Source organism: Ruditapes philippinarum, unplaced genomic scaffold, assembly GCF_026571515.1.
Source record: "Ruditapes philippinarum isolate M1 unplaced genomic scaffold, ASM2657151v2 ctg650_1_1_1_1, whole genome shotgun sequence".
Lineage (NCBI taxonomy): Eukaryota > Metazoa > Mollusca > Bivalvia > Venerida > Veneridae > Ruditapes > Ruditapes philippinarum.
Genome location: NW_026860878.1, coordinates 31,946 through 51,942, shown reverse-complemented (window position 1 = coordinate 51,942; position 19,997 = coordinate 31,946). Strand labels below are relative to the sequence as shown.

The 19,997-nt window shown below is 32.2% G+C and overlaps 3 protein-coding genes across 5 annotated transcripts in view; 2 read left to right on the top strand and 1 right to left on the bottom strand.

Annotated features, from left to right (window-relative positions):
* Positions 1–19,997, top strand: part of LOC132713697 (carboxyl-terminal PDZ ligand of neuronal nitric oxide synthase protein-like) — a gene marked incomplete at its 3' end in the record, with an annotated part of 64,166 nt that overhangs the window by 12,470 nt on the left and 31,699 nt on the right. For 2 of the 3 annotated variants that reach the window (XM_060696369.1, XM_060696372.1), the window contains 2 exon segments: positions 13,406–13,524; positions 18,014–18,085. In XM_060696369.1, the coding sequence (XP_060552352.1) occupies positions 13,406–13,524; positions 18,014–18,085 (191 nt within the window). 3 annotated transcript variants of the gene reach the window in all.
* Positions 6,302–8,104, top strand: LOC132713676 (uncharacterized). The gene is made up of 2 exons (XM_060696327.1): positions 6,302–6,699; positions 6,915–8,104. The coding sequence occupies exons 1-2, from the start codon at positions 6,498–6,500 to the stop codon at positions 8,102–8,104; spliced, it is 1,392 nt and encodes a 463-aa protein (XP_060552310.1). The 5' UTR covers positions 6,302–6,497.
* On the bottom strand, positions 8,304–10,336 carry LOC132713675 (uncharacterized). The gene is made up of 2 exons (XM_060696326.1): positions 10,100–10,336; positions 8,304–9,750 (listed from the first exon to the last, which is right to left on the bottom strand). The coding sequence occupies exons 1-2, from the start codon at positions 10,213–10,215 to the stop codon at positions 8,304–8,306; spliced, it is 1,563 nt and encodes a 520-aa protein (XP_060552309.1). The 5' UTR covers positions 10,216–10,336.

Genomic DNA, 19,997 nt, shown 5'->3' with positions numbered 1-19,997 from the left:
GATTAATGTTCAAGCTATTCCTTTTATTTCCTATGTGAATTTTAAAACATTGTGAAAAGGCCTGAAAAAAAAACAACACATGGAAACTCTTAATGGCCTGGTACAGTAGCAGGGAGAGAAATTTATACAGACAGTCTCTACAGGTGAAGCTAGCTGTAAAATCCATTAAATCTTCCAACTCTGCAATCATTCTCTCTCTCCGCTGTACTCTCTATCTAATAGTTTACCTGGCAAGTTTCCATTCTGCTCTCAAAACTCATAACTCTATGTGGATTTTATATGGAATTTATTCATTGTTTACATTTGTGTAAGTTAACATTTTTTTCTTAATTTATTTTTATTATCAGTATAGTTTGCATTACAGTAATACTCTGGTATAAGTTTTAATGTATAAGTAAAGTTTTTTTTTATTATTATAGTTATCCTAAGGTACAAGGATATTTAATTAATAAAGGACTGGGATATGTAATGGTAATATCTATGTAGGTTAACTGTAGAGATTCTTTTGAGGCAGTAAATATGTTGACTGTTTACATGTAACAGAAAAAGGGGAATGTATGCATCCCAGTAAAAAAAAAAACCCTCTCCCCAAGAAAAATAAAGAAAAAATCAGGGAATTTTAATGTGCTAAACTTTAAAAAGAAAAAAAACCCCAAAAAACCCAAAATTTGGGTGAGTCAGCCTAACACAAAAAATAGCTCCCCCGGAGATTTTAAACAAAAGGGGTAAAAAGTGTTCCTCACAAAATGTAAATAAAGCATTAGCTTGAAAGTAAACATTATTTCTTCATCAGTTACATCTTACAGCCATTGTAATATGTTCTTTATCAAAGTGAAATAAAGGAGGGGTGACTTAAAAGTGATTATGATATTTCCCTAATCAATTATGAATATACAAAGAATGATCAGTGTTTGAAGGTTCTGATAGCTTGAAAATGCTAAATATTTATGTTATTATCAAATTCCTTTGCTTTACAAGCAGGAAAACAGCAGGAAATATAGCACATATATAACATATGGATACAAAAGTTATGTAATATGTAGCTCACAACAGTTATCAGTGAAATTGTTAATAGATTTACACTATTGTTTGATGTGATGGTGTTCTTTATGTTATAAATGTTCTGTTGACAGACAGTATCTGAGAAAAGTAAAATGTTCCTTGTAAGAAAAGCTGCCATGTTTTGATCATATTAAAATACATAGATGCCATTAAATGTGCTAGCTATGCCTCCAGGAGATCCACAATATTTCAAGAGATATAATGTATTAAGATTTAAAGAAAAGTATAAAGATTCAAGATTCAAGTAATATGCAATACTGATTTTGCAGTATTTGTCACCATATTTCTTCTGCTAGACTACCACAGTTAAATGTTTACCTCTTTTTGATAATTTATGTGAATTGTAAGTTCTATTTGCAATGTGTTAACTTATCTCTTTGTTCACTTCACAAAACATAACTTTTAAATACTTTTTCACAATTTCATTTCAGAATTAGCATGAATCTGAAGGCATGCTGCTTTAACATTATAACATTAAGTTCTATAATCATTATATAATGATGCAGCATTTTTGTTGTTAAGTGGTATACTTGCATATCTTAAGTAGAATAGACTGCACCATTATTGACATTAATTACTTTATGTTATATCTGGGACTTAAGATCCCAGGTTATGTGCTTAATAAAATTAATTATGATTTTTTTTCTTATAACATTTTGAAAATTAATATATTATTATTTTTTTAAACAGTCATACTAATTAAATTGTTTACATAAAATAATTAATGTAATTAATTATACAAATAATATGTTAATGTGATATAATAATGCTTAATAATGTCACAGTTTAGAACTGTTCACAATTTAGGTGAGTAGATGAGTTAAAGCTCAGCCGGATTAAGCTTAGTGATGGAATGGTATTCCTAAAGTCCTGGGTTCAAGTTCTAGTCAAGCTGCCCAATTTTCTCACGTGGTTCAAGTTCTAGTCAAGCTGCCCAATTTTCTCACGTGCACAACAATGACTGCATATAGCTCACAGTTTAATTCACTGTGATTTCTCTTTAAGTCTAATGTTGGATAATGTCACGGTTCAGTACTGTTCACTATTTATGCCAGAAAATGTGCAAGTGGCCACATAGTTCAGTTAGTAGAACCGTGAAACGGTATTCCAAATGTTCCAGGTTTGAGCACCAGTCAGGCTTTACATTTTTCTCACCCTTTGACAAATAGATAATACATTAAAAAAAAAAATTCTGGTTTTTATTCTATAACTGTTCTTTCCAGTCTGTTAGCTCATTAAATCAGAAAGATTTTAACATGAAATAGACATGTTTTTGAACTATACTACTGTGCACAAATCTCTTTTATCTAGTTCAATCAGTGGGTTGTTTACAGTATTGATAGATTTTCAACTTTACCTTTTGTTTTATTACATGCAGCTATGTATTTCAACAGATCTGCATGACTCTTTAATGCTTTTCAATGGAGGAAAATCTATGAATGTGAATGAAAATAATCATTACCTTAAAAGCTTTGAAAAGACCACAGATATTTTATTAATGCAAAACAATTTATAATGCAATAAAATCAGTCAGTAAATATAATGAGCGCAGTATGAATGGTTTGCTTTTTGCCAATATTTTAACTCAATGATTGTTCATGTACTAGGAAATTGTCATGACATGCTGAATATAGCTACATCTGTACTATTTACCTGCTTTAAATTTGAAAAATGGGTTTGCCCAGCTTTGAATTTGGAACAGTCCATTCAGTGTTAAAGGTATTTCAGTATCAAAATACAACAGTTGAGCTGCCAACATTTTGAAGAGTCTTGTCAGACTGTAGAGACATGCCTATACTGCATGAGCATCTTCTGTTTTCTAAATGTGTACAGTTTCTTGTATATCAGACAAGATAAGCTTCTGTTTAGTATATGGTGCTAGAAAAACCCTTACAGTCCCCTGATCCCGTAGCTCGGTAGAGCCTGGTTTTGGCTGTAAATTACAGTTACCCTCGAGCTAGATATTACCATCTGGGTTTCAAAAGCCCGTGTAAATTTGATCCTTATAGTTTTTAATTTTTAAAAACTGGGAGAAAAGGAAAAAATTTAGAAAAAAATTGCCTTAAAGGGCCCAATTAATGGTTTAAAAAACTGAGCTTTTTCTGTTTAAAAGTCAGGGGTTTGTATTTTGGGCAGCCTTTTGGGGTTTGGGGGGGGGGTTGTATTGTAGTGTTTAGGGGGCATGAGTTTTTTAAATGGTCAGTGTTTAAAGTGGGGGGTTTTATAGAAATTGGGAAAGGGGGATTTAAAAATAAATCCTAAATTTGCAGTAATTATAGACATCATGAATGTACAGTAAGGAAGATTTTGCGAAGCAGAAATATCTGGTGTCACATCTTGAATCTATCTTTCACAGGAAAAGACTATATTTTCAATTTAAATAAATTTTCAATAAATATTACTTCTCAGTGAATGAGTTTTGAACATGGAAATCATGTATTTCAGCTTTTTCTTGTTCCTATGATACCGAATATAGGTTAATAATTAGATTTTATGTTTAGATTTCAAGAAATAAAGATAGGTCCCTGAGGATTATTTTGGTTTCATGTTCACTTTGTTTAATCAGCATAAAATCAGCATATTTCTCAACACCATTATTAAAGTCTTCAGCAATCGTTATTGGCAGTTATTTTTAACCCTTTTAAAAATACTATAACTAGAAATGATTAGCCTTTAATAATATAGAGCCAGTCTGACCAGGCTCTGCACCATTTGCAGCTCAGTCTATAGATCCACTTGTCATATTATTCACTTGGTGGGGATGGCAGACTGGGGCCGATTAACCTGTTGGATAAATGTTTTGTCTATGGTAATAATAACTTAAATTTTATCAAGGCATTGTATCATTATATATTATGCATTTTGATTTTTACCTGTCACAACCATTTTTTCAGGTCAAAAGGTACCTGTATATAGATAATATTATGTAATAGGTGTCTGGTGATGGTCCTTTTTTCTTAGAGGACAGATGATTCTAGAATTATGTTCACAATTATGTCCCTTTCTTTTCTTTGCTTCTTTTTTTGTTGTTGTTGTTTTTACTACTGAATAGATGTATTTTAGCTACAACACTGAAAAATCATTTGTTCAGTATTAGTACAAAACAAAACATATACTTTATTTTTGACTTGGGCTCAACACCCATCATTACTATGGATGGATCATGAGGTACATTAAATTCTAAAATTTATACTCTTTTGAAAAATTTGAGATGAAAGACCCAACATTGGAATCTGAAGTAATTGAACATACCCTAGGGAACAGATACCACAAAAACAACTACACACAGGGAAATGGTCTAGTGATATAAAACAGTTATTTCTCACTGAAAGATAGATAAGACAGACTCCCCATGTTGCAATTTACCATAACATTAACATGCTGGTGCCATCTTCCCTCTCACCATAAATCAGGTATTCCCATAGATAAACATGGCTATATCTAATTAAAACAAATTACATATATTTACACAGAATGTGCTATTTCTATTGGCAAAACATTTACTGGTACTTTGCCCTGCTTCAACCTGGGTTTGATGTCAGAATAGTATATGTTTACATCATTATTCTGGTTTTTTTTGTGTGTATGTGTGTTCTTGGTGTTGTTGTTTTTCAACAAACACTATTTTGTTATAGCAGAATTTGATAGTCTGCAGTTATCTGATAGAGAAACTCTTTTAACATAACCATATTTTGCATGATATGTTCATAGTTTTACCTATATTTTGAACATTTACACATTATTTTCTGTTATCATTAAATACATTATTTTATGTCAGTTTGATTTTTTTTGACGATACATTTTACTCCTTAGAATGGAGGTGTGGCATTTTAAATACAGATTTCCATCAATATTAGCACTTGTGCATGCAGGGATAAAGGTAGTGTGTGCAAGGATTTGAGTTTTAGCCCTTAGGCTACATCAGTAAAATATGGTAGAAATGCCAGTTCAGATACTGTTTAAAATGAGAATTTTCTTTTTTTTATAAATGTTGTATAAGTATATAGCAACTCTTAAGTATTATATTTATAACTCTTTTTTTATAAAGTTACAAAGATTATTTTCTCTTTCGTTATGGAATTTAAAATTATTTAAATTTTAATGTCATGTTGAATAAGAAGTTTTAGATTGTGTAATCTTTTGAAGGTGAGAAGCATTTATATGCATTTTATATTGCACACAGCTACCAGATACATGTAGTCTTAAAGGAACACCAATGAGGTTCAAAAGCATGCATACTAAAAAACATAAAATTTGAATGTCTTAAATAGATCAACTGGATATTTATGAAATAAATTGAAAATAGGATTTTTGTGGTATTATTTTTAGCCCGATTTGAGTGGAAAGCATTTCAACACTTTTCAATTTTGGATCATTTTTCACATTTAGAAAAATAGAGTGAGTGAATTATCTGAAAGTTTGAACACAAGTTATTGGTCTAGATCTACATCAAATGAAACTGTATTCTAGAAAAGTTATTTCGAGTCTCTTTATGTCAAAAAACTCAGTGGGGTCCCTTTAAAACCAATTGCAAGATTCAGTTTTGCAAGTTAACATAGATCTATTCAGTTTCAAGTTTTATCTTACAAGACATAGATGTGTTAGAGATTTCTGTTTGAGCAAAAATCCTACAGATTATAAGAATACTCTTCAAAAAGGAGTCATGAAAACTAAACTCTTCAAATAAACTCTTCAAATAAGAATCATAAAAACTTACTTCACAACAGATGTTCTGTCTTTAAAACAGATGTTGTGTGTAAATAAATATAACAAATATTAAAATTGAAATTAGCAAAACATAAATGAGGCAAATGTTGCACATTGTAGCCAGGCAAAAAAATGGTTCTGTCTCTGCTCTCAAGGTTATAAACATTTTTTTTCTGAAGAAATTTATGTTTTTAAAATCTCTGAGTTTTTATTTGCCATTCACAATATGCATTCTGTGGCAGTTCCTTTCTGATCAATGAAATATCTGAGATTTGTGTTTGAGCTTAATGAATTTCTCTCTAAACCTTGGTTATAATATCACTCTCTATGACTCAATGACTCAAAAAGAGGTCAGTTAGGTAAGATTTATTTTTTAGCTCACCTGAGCTAGCTGACAGGGTGAGCTTTTAGGATTGTTGAATGACTCCGTCGTCCTTCCACATTTGTTCGTTAACACTTTAACGGTCACATTTTTGCCTCAATCTACATGAAACTTTGTCAGGATGCTTGTCTAGGTAATGGGGGCAATAAGCTGCTTTTCTCTACAGCGGAAGTAGTATTTAGAGGGCATAGTAAATTCTCTCTGCTGACCGCTTATCAGTGTTTACAACATAGGTTTATATAGCTTTTCAATGCTAAATTCCAAGGTTGATTTGTGTATTTGGTTAATGAATGTGCTTTGTTGATATTATTCTAGAGGTGAATGTTTTATAACATACAATCTGAAAATGGTGCAGTATTGCTGTGTACCTTTATGTAAGAGCTTTGGTGGATTGCATTTTCCAAAAGACAAAGTTTTTAAGAGACAAGTGGAGAGTTGCAGTAAAAAGGCTGTTTCAGGAAATAAGACAAAGTTATGGGAACCATCAAAGCATGATGTTGTGTGTCATAAACATTTTCTACCAGAGGATTATACAACAACTGCAGAAGGTAATTAAACATTGGTGTTGATAATATACTTGTATTTCTATATATGTTGTGGTGCGTTGGTAATAAGAACATGTAGTACACGTGCATGTACTATAACATATAATGTACAATGTAAGTAATATTTTATTAAAATAAATCAGTATATTTTAGTTGAATAGTGTGAGTAAATCTTTCTATGATTTATACTATGTATATATAACAATTTTATCTTTCAGGGAAACGAAAAAGGCTGATAAGAGGTGCAGTGCCATCAGTGTTTCATGAACGCATGACAAAGACCCCTGTAGCCAAATATGAAGCTGATTTGAACAGGAAGAAAAGATATGAAAAGCGTACTTCAACATGTACACGCTCAAGCATACCTGTGTCCACCTGTAGTGACCCAGATATATCCAATTTATGCAATGAGATTGAAATTATAACAGAAAATAAAATAGCAACCATTGCCAGTGATAGTGATCAATTTGCAAGTACCCAAGTACAATGTGAAATATTAACTGACAAAAGTGGACAATATTCAATAGAAAATTATAAAGACAAACCTAATGCAGTCAAATATTATACTGGATTTGATGACTATGGCCATTTCATGATGTTTTTTCATGTGTTAGGACCAGCTGTAAACCATTTAAATTATAAGTGTCAAAAGATAGAACCAAAAAACCAATTGTTTTTAACATTAATGAAACTTCGTCTAAATAAGGAAGACTATGAACTTAGCCTATTTTTCTGTGTGAGTCAACCGACTATTTCGAAGGTGATTGAAACATGGATAAACTTTATGTATTGTCAACTAAAGGAAATAAATACATGGCCTACAAGAGATATTATTACACAATATATGCCCGAGGATTTTAAGAGGAAACATTCAACAACACGTGTCATCCTTGATGCAACAGAGGTCCCAATACAGAAACCATCAAATGTTTCAGCTCAAAGCTCGACGTTTTCATCATATAAACATAAAAATACCCTCAAAACTATGATTGGTGTTTCACCAAGAGGTTTAGTTACATTTGTCAGTGATTCTTATGCCGGAACAGCTAGCGACAGACAAATAATAGAGCGTTCAGATCTTTGTAAGAAAGACCTTTTTAATAAAAAAGACAGCATTATGGCAGACCGGGGGATAATGGTGCAAGATTTATTTGCAAATAAGGATGTAAAGGTCAATACACCTACTATGCTGGCAGGAAAATCACAGCTTGAACCAGAGACAGTCGTGAAGGACAGACGCATTGCGTCCAAACGTATACATGTTGAAAGAGTCATTGGTCTTGCGAAAAACTTTAAAATACTAAGTTCTGAACTTCCAATGTCAAAAGTTAATCTGGGTTCAAGAATAGCATTTATATGCTTCAAAATTACCAATTTTCACCGCTGTATTGTTGGAAGGTTAGCATGAATATACTTAGAATATAATAATATTAAATTCTAAATAAAATTAAGACAAAATCAATACAATCTTTGTTTATTTTTCTATTCATTCACTCGATCAAATAATTATTTTTTATACATTAACATTTACACTGTCTACTCATTTCTCTGCAATGGCATCCTTTTCAAATTATGTATAGATGTTGATTTGTTTTCTTTCACACTGATTATAGTTGAGCAGCTATATATTTACGAAGATACTTTTCATAGAAGACTTCAAGTTTTGGTAACAGACTATGCTCACAGTATTCTTTGTCAATCATTATCTTTCTGATGAGAATGTCTTTGAATGTGTAAACAATGAAATAACACCATTGTCTTTTGCATATATACAGTTGTCCTTGAACTTGATAATAGTAATTGCTTGTTTGCTTTAATTCTATCTCCCCATCTCGATACTCTAAATATGGGAATAATTTTCCTGGTGCTATCATATTATCTCTTCCGGTGTATGGACATTTTATCTCAACTAAGGCATCACTACCTATGAGACCATCAGGCGATGCTGCTATATATGGTCTTTCATTGAAAATAAATAGACCACACTTCTGAACGTTCAATCCTGATTTTGATTGGAACACTTTTAATCCCTTTGATTCATACTGTTTTCCATGAATTATTGCTTTATTGCAAAGTCTTGATGTCTTCATGAAAGAGTTACATAGTTTATTCATGTTCCTTCGTGCTGTAAGCTTACATACCTCACCAAAACGAGAAGCTGTTATCCTCCACAATCTTTCTTCCTTCCATCTCTTACAGTCTGCTTGTTTTCGCGTTTTCTTTTCCAACTCTTTAATGGTGCTATCTGAGCATACATAGGAATTGTCAACCCAGTGTTCTGTGACAGGTAGATCCAAGTAATTATGATCATTTGCAGCTGCTTGCAAATCAGCCCTTTCCCACATATACTTCATTGTAATGTCCTTTGATGTGTTTGCACAGTAATTCAAAACTGTACTCCTTACATGATCTTCATAGCCTTCAATATTTCGATATTCCGGTGGCCTTGGGTCCGTCAGCTTACATTTTCTTGAGGTGTTTGGGATGTCTTTTGCTTTTACAGGTGTTCCAGCATATTGTTTCTTGGGCTTATGGAAAGTTTGTAACATTTCTGTGCAGGACTGTTGAACTTTTGGGTCAGATCCGCTTTGTACAAAATCATGCAACATATAAAGCACAGCTGCTATGTGCTTGCACGTGCCATGCGGACCCTTGCCAGATGGACATTCACAGTGACTGTTTAGTACTTCACCATTATCTTTGTCTATCCTAATTTTGTAGTTGTACGTTAGTTTTTTACGCATAGCAGCTCCAACAAATCCAGTGAAAAATATGGATGGTGCTTTTACATTAATACTGCAGGCATATATCTTTTGACTCTCATACATTTTTTTACCTTTTTGTAGAGCTTTAAGATCTGAGATCTGTTCGTTGTCATCTGCCATCCTGTACTTAAAGTATCCATCTATTTGCTCTTTTGTTAGTTTAGGCAGATGGATTTGATGTTCAAGTTGTAATTGGTGAAATCCATCACCCGGCCAGTCTGGATCTAGAGGTTCTGGTAAAATCACTACTTCTCCTCGAAAATCTTGATTTCTATCATATGCCTCTAGTCTGTAAAATACAAAATCATTTATCATAATGTTAACAATATGTATGTGCAGGTGAAAGTGTGAAAGTGCATTTCTTCCATTACATTATAAAACCCTAAATGAATCTGGATATTACAGATAAACAAATACACATCTCAGTAGTAGATGTAATAAAAGGCAGATAGGTATGAATAAATCTTATCAGTTACTCTAATCTAGACACCTTGGGCAGTACAATTCTAAGTAATGTATACTGTATCTAAGCATCTACCTTCCTGACTGACCTATATAATACATGCATAAGAATAATGAATAATGACTGTTGGTGTGTAAAATATAGCAGTTTTAATGAGTTTAAAGCAGTATATTACCTTTCTATTAGATCCTCCTTTCTACCATGAATAACAGCACCTCTTTTTGTAAGTTCTTTTTTCAGATTTAAGACACTCCATCCATAATAATGAGATTTCTTTGTTCCTGAATCCATGTTAACTTTACAGTTTATCTATCATGTGTATTGACGAAGTGAACAGAGAGAGTATTTTTATGCCCTCTATTTTCAAGGGAAACAATACTGGTCAGTCTGAGAGAACTCTATCTTTATTGCCCCCATTGCTTGGATGAGTTCGAACATCATCACCAGGGTCATCTGGGATGAAAAATAGCTCAAATGAGCGATCTAGGGCCCTCTTGTTGTTCATACATTTTGTTTATATTTAAAAAAAAAAGTTATTAATTGTATAATGCCATGAAAAGTTTTTGAAATAGCAAAATTCCAATTGATAGTCAAGTTGAGAGAGAGGGTAGACACTCGGGCCCTACATACAATATAGGGAATTTGAATTTTAAAAAGAATTTTTCAGTGGTATTTAATGTTTTTGAACCTTTCTGAGAGGAATGTAAGGGGTGCTTGAGTTGGGGGAGGTTGTGTTGAGGGGCATCTGTGGACAAGTGGTAATTAGGTTGTTCACTGCTGTAGGTTCAAATCCTGACTGAGACTTTCAATAATTTCATGTGAAGGAGCTATCCAGCTAGCTGACGGAACATCAATTGTTCTACTCAGGTGCCTGCTTGTGACTAAAATAATGCACGAAAGGGTACCTGAGGTCTTCCTTCACCAGTAAAGCTGGGAAGTTGCCATATGACTGTGATTGATACTGTGTTGGTGCACAAAAACCAACCAAAAAAATTAGAAGGTTGTGTTGATGGATGATTTCTAAGATTGTGCTTTATTATAGATGTGACTTTTCAATCATAGAATTGATTAAAGCTGCAATATTTCTCTGTAATTTGAACATTATAAAAATTTCTCAGACATCTGTGTTGTAATCAAGGTTTACCATCTGGTATACTTGAGTTATCACAGCTTAGATAAACAAAATCTGTTACTTATCTTGTCAAGAATGTCACTTCACATGAAAAGTTAATATTCTACTGGCGTAGGCTGATTAGTGAAAACTGCAAGAGAAGAAGATTCAAGTGACATTTTTTCAGGAAAATCACTTTTTAATATAAAAGTGTTTAAAATCTGTTAAATAAATAAATAAACATTTATTGTGAAAAGATCTTGATCACAATTATTAATAAATTAATTTTCATATATGTTTCAAAAATTCGAAAAAAGACTAAGTGAAATAAATTGTCAATCAAAAATGGTTAATAGTTCAATGCTGTGTAAATTATTGTATGTATCATTCTGTTCAGTTTGTCTTGGTATTATGATACTAAAATAACAAAGTCACAATGCATAACATGTTCATTAAAATGGAGATTCCTCAAAGTGATTTGTAAATTAAAATAAAAGAATCACAATGCCCAATAGTCATACTAAATTAAATAATGAAAAGAAAGAATGTCAGTGTTATACATGAATATATCAATTGTTTAGGATGCCATTTACTCTCCTACACATCAGTCAAATCTTCCACTACTGTTGTAGTGTAATTTCAATGAGCTGTTAAGGGAGCATATGGGCCATATTACAGGGGTTGTATTGTACCATTATCTGCTAAGGGAACAAAGGGGCCATTTATAGGGGTTGCACTGTACCATTATCTGCTAAGGAAGCATAGAGGCCATTTTACAGGGGTTGAACTGTACCATTATCTGCTTAGGGAGCATAGGGGCCATTTTACAGGGGTTGTACTGTACCATTATATGCTAAGGGAGCATATGGGCCATTTTACAGGGGTTGTATTGTACCATTATATGCTTAGGGAGCATATGGGCCATTTTACAGGGGTTGAACTGTACCATTATCTGCTAAGGGAGCATAGGGGCCATTTTACAGGGGTTGTACTGTACCATTATATGCTAAGGGAGCATATGGGCCATTTTACAGGGGTTGTACTGTACCATTATCTGCTAAGGGAGCATAGGGGCCATTTTATAGGGGTTGTACTGTACCACACGCATTAAGGTTCAATCTAAATGTCAATTTAATTGATTAAAAGCTATTGTTTTCTATTGAGATATGTAAAATTGTTAACATATATTTGTTAAATTGTTAACAATTACCGGTACTTTTCTTTATAGGTTTTTTTCTAAAATATTTACTGTCATGCAATATTGTAATTTGTAATTACTTATACTTATAAAACCTCACAAGAGCTTAGTATGTTGTATTGTTTTTCAAAGTAAAACTTACCTTCTGTGCAGCAAATTGTGTTGTTGGCTAAATTCAAGAACACAAGGCCTTTAATGCTATAATGTAATGCTTAACACACAATAAAAGACATTACTTATATCTATTGAGCATGTCTGTTGAGTCATGTCAGATAAGATGATAATATCACCTCCTCAGACATACAATGATTGTCATGTTGTAATTTGTATAACATGTAGTACAGGAACTAACAATTTACTTATCACTGTCTGTTACAGTCATATCTCTACATTGTTATCTACAGTAAGTTAACTATCTCAACAAATATGCCATGTTTACAAAATATAATCCCAAGATTTTTAGACGATTTTATAAAAGTTTTCTGTGTACAAATTTAAGAAATTTTCTTTCAAAATCTAAGTCGGCCATTGCAATATTATTTGTGTCATCAGACTCAGGTTTAAAGATTTATATAAAATACTATCAAGGCTAAATATCTAAAATGGACTTGACTGCCTGGTCATTTTCAAAGGAGGGCTTTTGTCCCAGCCCTGTCATTTTTATTGGAGGGCTTTAGCCGGCTCTGACATTTTTGGACAGGAGGGCTTTTGTCCGGGAGGGTTTTGTCTATTTTTATATATTTTCAATAGGAGGGCTTTTGTCCGTTTTCCTATATTTTCAATATAAAGTACTGACTGCATAATAAACAGCGCATACCATGATCAGACATCATGGATGAAATTTAACAAAAAATATTCTCATTTTGCCATTGTATCTTTTTATACACATCCTTCATTATGATGGAAATGGCTGAAGAGGTTAAGGGGAGAGCAAATTGAATTACATTGAGGTCATGGGTTTGATACCCATCAGAAGTGTAGAAGTTAGATTTTCTTTCAACTTCAATCCACTCTGTTGCAATTACTTGTACGGTAACCCAGGAAGCATGTATCTGACTAAACATAAAGGGCTATGTCTTGTTCCCATAGAAAGTGGTGCTTGACAATAGATTATAAAAATGTAAAAGGAAAGAACAAGGTTACATTATTTTATCAGTTGTATTCTACTTCAGAATGTGGGAGTATGCCGTCCAAGAAAGAGTATGACTTGGTTTCGGATGACGGATATGACAACAAAATCCCACTACACAATGATGACGCCTTCCAACATGGCATACACTTCCAGGCAAAGGTAAAGATAATACACAAATTTGTGATAAACTCTAGAAAAAAATGCTTCTTTGAGGCAGCTTTTATCATAGTTTTATCTAGGTTTATCTCACACCGGTCAAATCAACCTATCCTACATGTTTTTTGGCAAAAATGAAAAAAAAGAATTCCACAAAAAAGTAGCATTACCAGTACATGTATATAATATGAAGGATGTGAATATCATTCTGAAAGATGATCATCAGCTATTTGATGCTAGTTTGGAGTTTGGATTGCTAGGAATTAGCAATGTCAATATGGGCCTTTAAACAACAAAGAAACAGGGTTGTAATTATGTAGCATTATGTCAATATTGGCCTTTGTACACCAAGAAAACAGGGCTTTAATTATGTAGCAATGTCAATATGGGCCAGCCTGTAAACACCAAGAAAACAGGGTTTTAATTATGTAGCAATGTCAATATGGGCCAGCCTGTAAACACCAAGAAAACAGGGTTTTAATTATGTAGCAATGTCAATATGGGCCAGCCTGTAAACACCAAGAAAACAGGGTTTTAATTATGTAGCAATGTCAATATGGGCCTTTGTACACCAAGAAAAAACAGGGCTTTAATTATGTAGCAATGTCAATATGGGCCAGCCTGTAAACACCAAGAAAACAGGGTTTTTATTATGTAGCAATGTCAATATGGGCCAGCCTGTTAACACCAAGAAAACAGGGCTTTAATTATGTAGCAATGTCAATATGGGCCAGCCTGTAAACACCAAGAAAACAGGGTTTTAATTATGTAGCAATGTCAATATGGGCCAGCCTGTAAACACCAAGAAAACAGGGTTTTAATTATGTAGCAATGTCAATATGGGCCTTTAAACACCAACATAACAGGGTTGTTAAAATGTGTAGCCAATATTAGAATGTTAACTGTCACATGAAGATTAATGAGGAAAGACAGTCTCAAATGAACCAGTGTGTCACTGGGAAATCATTCTAGAGAAAAAAACCAACAAAGTCTCTTAAAATGCATCCAAATATGTAACAAATCACATTAGAAATCCTTTTAGGGAAAAATGAATTAGTCCCAGTTAATTTAAGTCAAGAAAAGAAGCACTTCCATAGAAAAAAAGTAGCAAGGTATGCAAAGTCTTTTAACTGAATAGTATTTTCTATTTTAAGACCAAATGCTGTTAGCATGTTGACATTTTTATTTCAGTGGATTTCTATTTAAATGGGGCAAAAGAGAAAATCTCTTTATAAGGTTCCTTAAATTCTTTTGTGCTTTTAATTCTTTAAATTCTTGCACCTAAAAGTAATTGCCTATGCCATTGAGTATAATGTCTTCTCATCTACACAACTGACCAATACTTTAAAGAAGGGCATTCGTGGCTGAGTTAACGTTATGGTCATCAGCTTCAAACAACTTGCCTCATACCACTGTGGGTTCAAATCCCATCAAGAACTTGGAATTCTTTCATGTCAGGCCACTATACAGCAAGCTTACAGAACGTCGTGGTCTACTCAGGTTCCCCTTTGTGCAGAAATAATGCACGGAAGTGCATCTGAGGTCTTCCTCTACCAATAAAGTTGGAATGTTAGTCGCTATATGACTTTTACTGTGTTGGTGCCATGTAAAACCAAACAAAAAATATAATTAGATATATATAAGTTTAAAATTTGCTTTTAAACATTGAAGTGCCTCACGATCACAATGGACTTGTCTGGTTCAAAGTTGAACATGTTGGTCATTTGGTTAAAGACACATTATTCTCATAAATGACTATTTTAATTCTTAGGACATGTGTTAAATAATATTATTAATAAATTTAAAGTACATGATTGTATAATAGATATGGGTATGAGGGAAGTTAGTATCACTGAATGTGAAATAACTTGCATTATAATGAGCAAAACATAAATGAAGTGGTATTTTTACTACCATAAAATATACAGAATAACTGTGTATCATTCTGTATAAGTAATCAAAAAGCTATCTGAATTTTAATTATTATGGCTCTCAGTTCTGTTGCCAATGAGGGCTTTTTTACAGGACAACAAAAATAAGAAGTGTTTGAGAAATGAAAATAATGGCATTACTGGAGCATAATGGGCCTTTAATGTTTGATTTTCAGAATGTTTTTGTTAGCATAAAATAATGATCAAAGAGTCTTCAGGATGCAGCATTTTCAAACTGGCTGTGTTGGGCAAGCATTCAGGTTTCCACTATGTATGTTTCAAGAAAAAAAAAAAGTGTTGTTATTCCTTTTAACAGTTTTTATTTAAATGCTTGAAAAGTGACTAGCCTGCAATATAAAATTTTGATTGTTAAATTCCAAAGTATAAACTCATAAATTATTAAAAAACATTGTATATAATCAAATAATCAAAATTAAACTACAGTTTGAAATTAAATTTGGAACACTTGATATGCTTGAATAATAAATGTTTTAATAGTTAATTAGCTCTTTCCCTGTTGGAACAGAAAGGGATAGACCTTAAAATGCTGTCAGCGCACTCTGACCTGAGGCTCTTTACTGTTGGCTAACTAAGTTTTCATCTTGATATTACCAAAATTTGGTACTAATAGATAGTTCCAGATGATGGAAACTGGACAAGCTCATTAAAGAAATTCAACAGGTTAAGGGTTAAGAATTGTGTGTAACATGTTTTTGGAAAGTCATATGAATTTACAGCTATTTTGGAAAGTCATATGAATTTACACCTAAATTCTCGATCTTTTTATACTTTATCCTTCTCAGTACACATCTTAACAATATTTTGCCTGACAGCATACTTATAAACATGAAAAAGCAGTAAATTTGAAACATTGGCAGGGATATTTCTCTTTGGAGATAACATTTAGTATCTTTATCATTCAATCTTTAAAACATTCCCATGCATGCCATTTGATTATCTGTAAAAGACATAACACTACAGGAGAGTAAACTATAAAATACAATCAAACTTCTCTAGATAATCTGCTCTGAATACAACTTTCAAATTGTCTCATAGTAAATTTCACTATTTTCTGTTTTCCTTTTGACCAATTATTGCATGAAAAGACAGGGGAGTGGGGAAGTGGTGGTGGGGGGGGGCGAGTTGTTAAGGTTTTTGACTTTAAACCACTTGCCTATCACATTGATGGGTTCGAATTTTGCTAGGGTCTTTGAATTCTTTCATTTGAGGAAGCCATCTGTCTAACTTTAACTTTGATCTAGACTTACAGCTAATCTGACATTATAAGATATTTTATTACTGCCAGTATTAAGTCTTGTGTTATGAATATTTAATTGAATTAATAGAAAGTCCCTATATATACAATTTTGGTAGAAACTTATTAAAATTATACTGTCAATATACCTATGCTTATTATGGCATTGATTTTGTTAGAATGACACAGATATAAATAAGGATCATCAAAAAAACAAAAAAACTATTAAAACTGTAAATAAACCAAGTCAACAAGAACATATTGGTCCTATATTGTAAAACATAATTTATTAATTAAATGTCAAAAACTTCTGTTCTTATTCTACAAAGAATATAATTGAAAATTATGTATTCCATATCTTGTTCTTTTATCAATATTTCTATAAGTTTTACATAAGACATGAATATAAAACTTGGTAATAATAAGAAAAAAGAAAGAAGCTGCATTGTGTCCATTGAATATTTAATTGAAAAGATCATGCAGTAGAGTCACCAACATAAAACCACTCACAGTCTAACAGGTCTGTCAGTGTGGTCTCAATATTATAACCCCTCACTATTTTTGTAATGTTTATTTCCCATGGTAGTTATTCTTACTGTTAAAAATATATGTTATTTATATGCTATTATGCTATTTAGTATTTCTTATATTATCATTTCAACTCTTTTCTCAGACTACTGAATAACCACTGCTTACATGAATTAAAGAATTAAAATTCTTTATTTTAACATGAAACTCTAAAAATAGTCTAGATGTTAAAAACAGACAGGCAGAAAACGAACAAAAGATAAATTCATTAAAGTGAACACTCAGACTGATTGGAGGAAAAGATATCAATTGTATATAACAGATTAAACACATTAAATTCTAAACCCCACCTGGCTTATTGGCATGGATACAGTCAAATATTCCATCAAGCATATAGTGCAGTAAAGGTGACTGACTTCTAATAAGTGGCCCCTCTCTTCTGTTGCTTAATTAATATGTAAGTTAGATGGCTCAGATGCCCACTCATTTCTGAGAAAATGTTAAGAGGTGTACTAAGTCAGGTTTCCTCCGCCTAGAATGCAGGAAAGTTGCCATAATTATGACCTTAGCAGTGTTGGTTCGACTTTAACACCCTCACATCCAAATAAATACTTAGTTTGTCACTTTTCAACACATTGATATTAGTGACAATGGGTGCCTGGCAGTAATGAAACTTGTTTTTATTTTGCATGTGAAAGGTTTTTATATCATTAGATACTGTTAATGAAGTTACTTCTTTTGACTATATAAACCAAATGTTTCCTTTTCATTTTTACAGTATATAGGTACACTAGATGTTCCACGACCAAGTAGTAGAGTGGAGATTGTGGCGGCTATGAGAAGAATAAGGGTAAATATATTCTTTTTCCCATCTTGTGATGCCACTTATGCTGATAAACTACTTCTTTTTTCAGCCCAAATTTGTATAAACTTTATTATTACCGGTAATGTCTCAACATGTTGAAAATACAACCATAATAGCCAAAATGGTTATTTTGAATCATGGCTGAGCCTTGGTAAATAATGTTTTGCTAAAAAGACTTATAGAGGAAAAACATTATAAAACTCTTCTTTCTCTTCTTTTCATAAAATAAAATAAGATTTGATATTTGGAATACTACATTATCTAGAACTTGATATGTATGAAAATGATATATATCATTACCTGGGGTAGTAAATTATAACCCTGCCCTAGAGAATTTATTTTTACTTTAACATTTCCATTTACTCAGGTGAGCAATATAAAGGCCATTGTAATGTCTCTAGTTGATGTAAATGATTTCATTATCAAAATGCTTACATCAAACAGCTGACATAACAGAGTCAGCCACACTGCACAGATGTTCCATTCCATCCTGACTCTGTGCTGATATTATAAGAAAGTCATTACAGCTGCATTATGATGATCTGTGAGAGAGATCATGGCAAGATTGTAAAAAATGATGTCACCCAATTTAACATGAAACATTTATTACAAGTAATCATGTGCATACACATATTATATGTTTATTGTATAATTATTTTCAATAACACATTATAGATAGATGTTATTATTATTTCCTTATTCCATTTTATGTTTTGTCATTCTTAATGATAATTAAAAAGTGTCATGGTGTGTAGTGAATATCAATTGTCCAATACTAAAGGCAACTTGCGATTTCCCCACCAAGGTAAATTGTCAAAGGGAGATAAATTTATTTTATCCCAAGGTAAATTTTAAATTGGGGATAAATTTATTAATATCCCAAGGTAAGTCATCAAAGGGAGATAAATTTATTATATCTTAAGGCAAATTACCAAAGGCCAGGGTAATTTTTTTTTAGGTCAAGGTACATGTAACTTGTCAAAGGGAGATAAATTTATTGTATACCAAGGTAACTTCTCAATTTTGGATAAATCAGATATCTAAAGTTTGGTGATATTTAATATGGAAGATTATATATAGTAAATGATACATATACATAATAGATTTAAATGATTTAAAAGAAAATTTCATTTTTAGATTTTACTGGAACTGTAACAATTTTGCCCTTTTCAACCTAATTAAATAGGGATCTTTTGTGAATTCAGATTTGAACACATTAAATTTACACCAGGCTGCTAATACACCAGTCCTTTTAAAATTTGAAAAAAGTTAATATATTTTTAACAAATCAATTAAAATTTTCTTTAAGGGAATGATAATTTGAAATCTTACTTACTTATCACTTTATTGCCATTTATTTTAACTTGCCCCTTTGGGTATGTCAGTTTTTTTTTGGCAATTTTGATTTTATGGTAAATATTTTTAGACATGATATTTTGGATGAACTCTGTTCTATTAATTTTGTTTGTAAATGTCCATCAGTCTAGGAATGGAGGCTAAAAGCCCTGTAATTAATAGAATCAATCATATTATTGAAGATTGATCCAACAATTGCCAAATATTTGATACCGAATGCTGGTAACACATATGAAGTGAAGGAGGGCATGAGACTGTCTTATATCAAACCTTATACTGTCAAACATGACATACAGGGACGTCATAGTCTAAAAACAGATACATTGTTTTTTCCTCTTTAAACTAAGATCAATTTTATTTCTAATGATTTATTTTTAGGGTTTTTTTTATAATACATGGAAGATTTAAATAAATGGCAAAAAATATATATTATATAAGTACATTAAATTGTTAACACTGAAACAAACAATTAATAGTAAAAGTGTCATAAATCATCTTACAAGGGTTGACCGCAATACTGTTGTAAGTCCCTCTTTATTTC

What these genes read in the sequence shown, in the direction of transcription:
- LOC132713675 (XM_060696326.1), bottom strand. Translation starts at nt 10,215, where the DNA reads ATGGATTCAGGAACAAAGAAATCTCATTATTATGGATGGAGTGTCTTA. An exon ending in AAGGAGGATCTAATAGAAAG is followed by an intron (nt 9,751 to 10,099) that starts GTAATATACTGC and finishes TGTATTTTACAG; the next exon opens with ACTAGAGGCATATGATAGAA.
- LOC132713676 (XM_060696327.1), top strand. Translation starts at nt 6,498, where the DNA reads ATGGTGCAGTATTGCTGTGTACCTTTATGTAAGAGCTTTGGTGGATTG. An exon ending in TTATACAACAACTGCAGAAG is followed by an intron (nt 6,700 to 6,914) that starts GTAATTAAACAT and finishes TTTATCTTTCAG; the next exon opens with GGAAACGAAAAAGGCTGATA.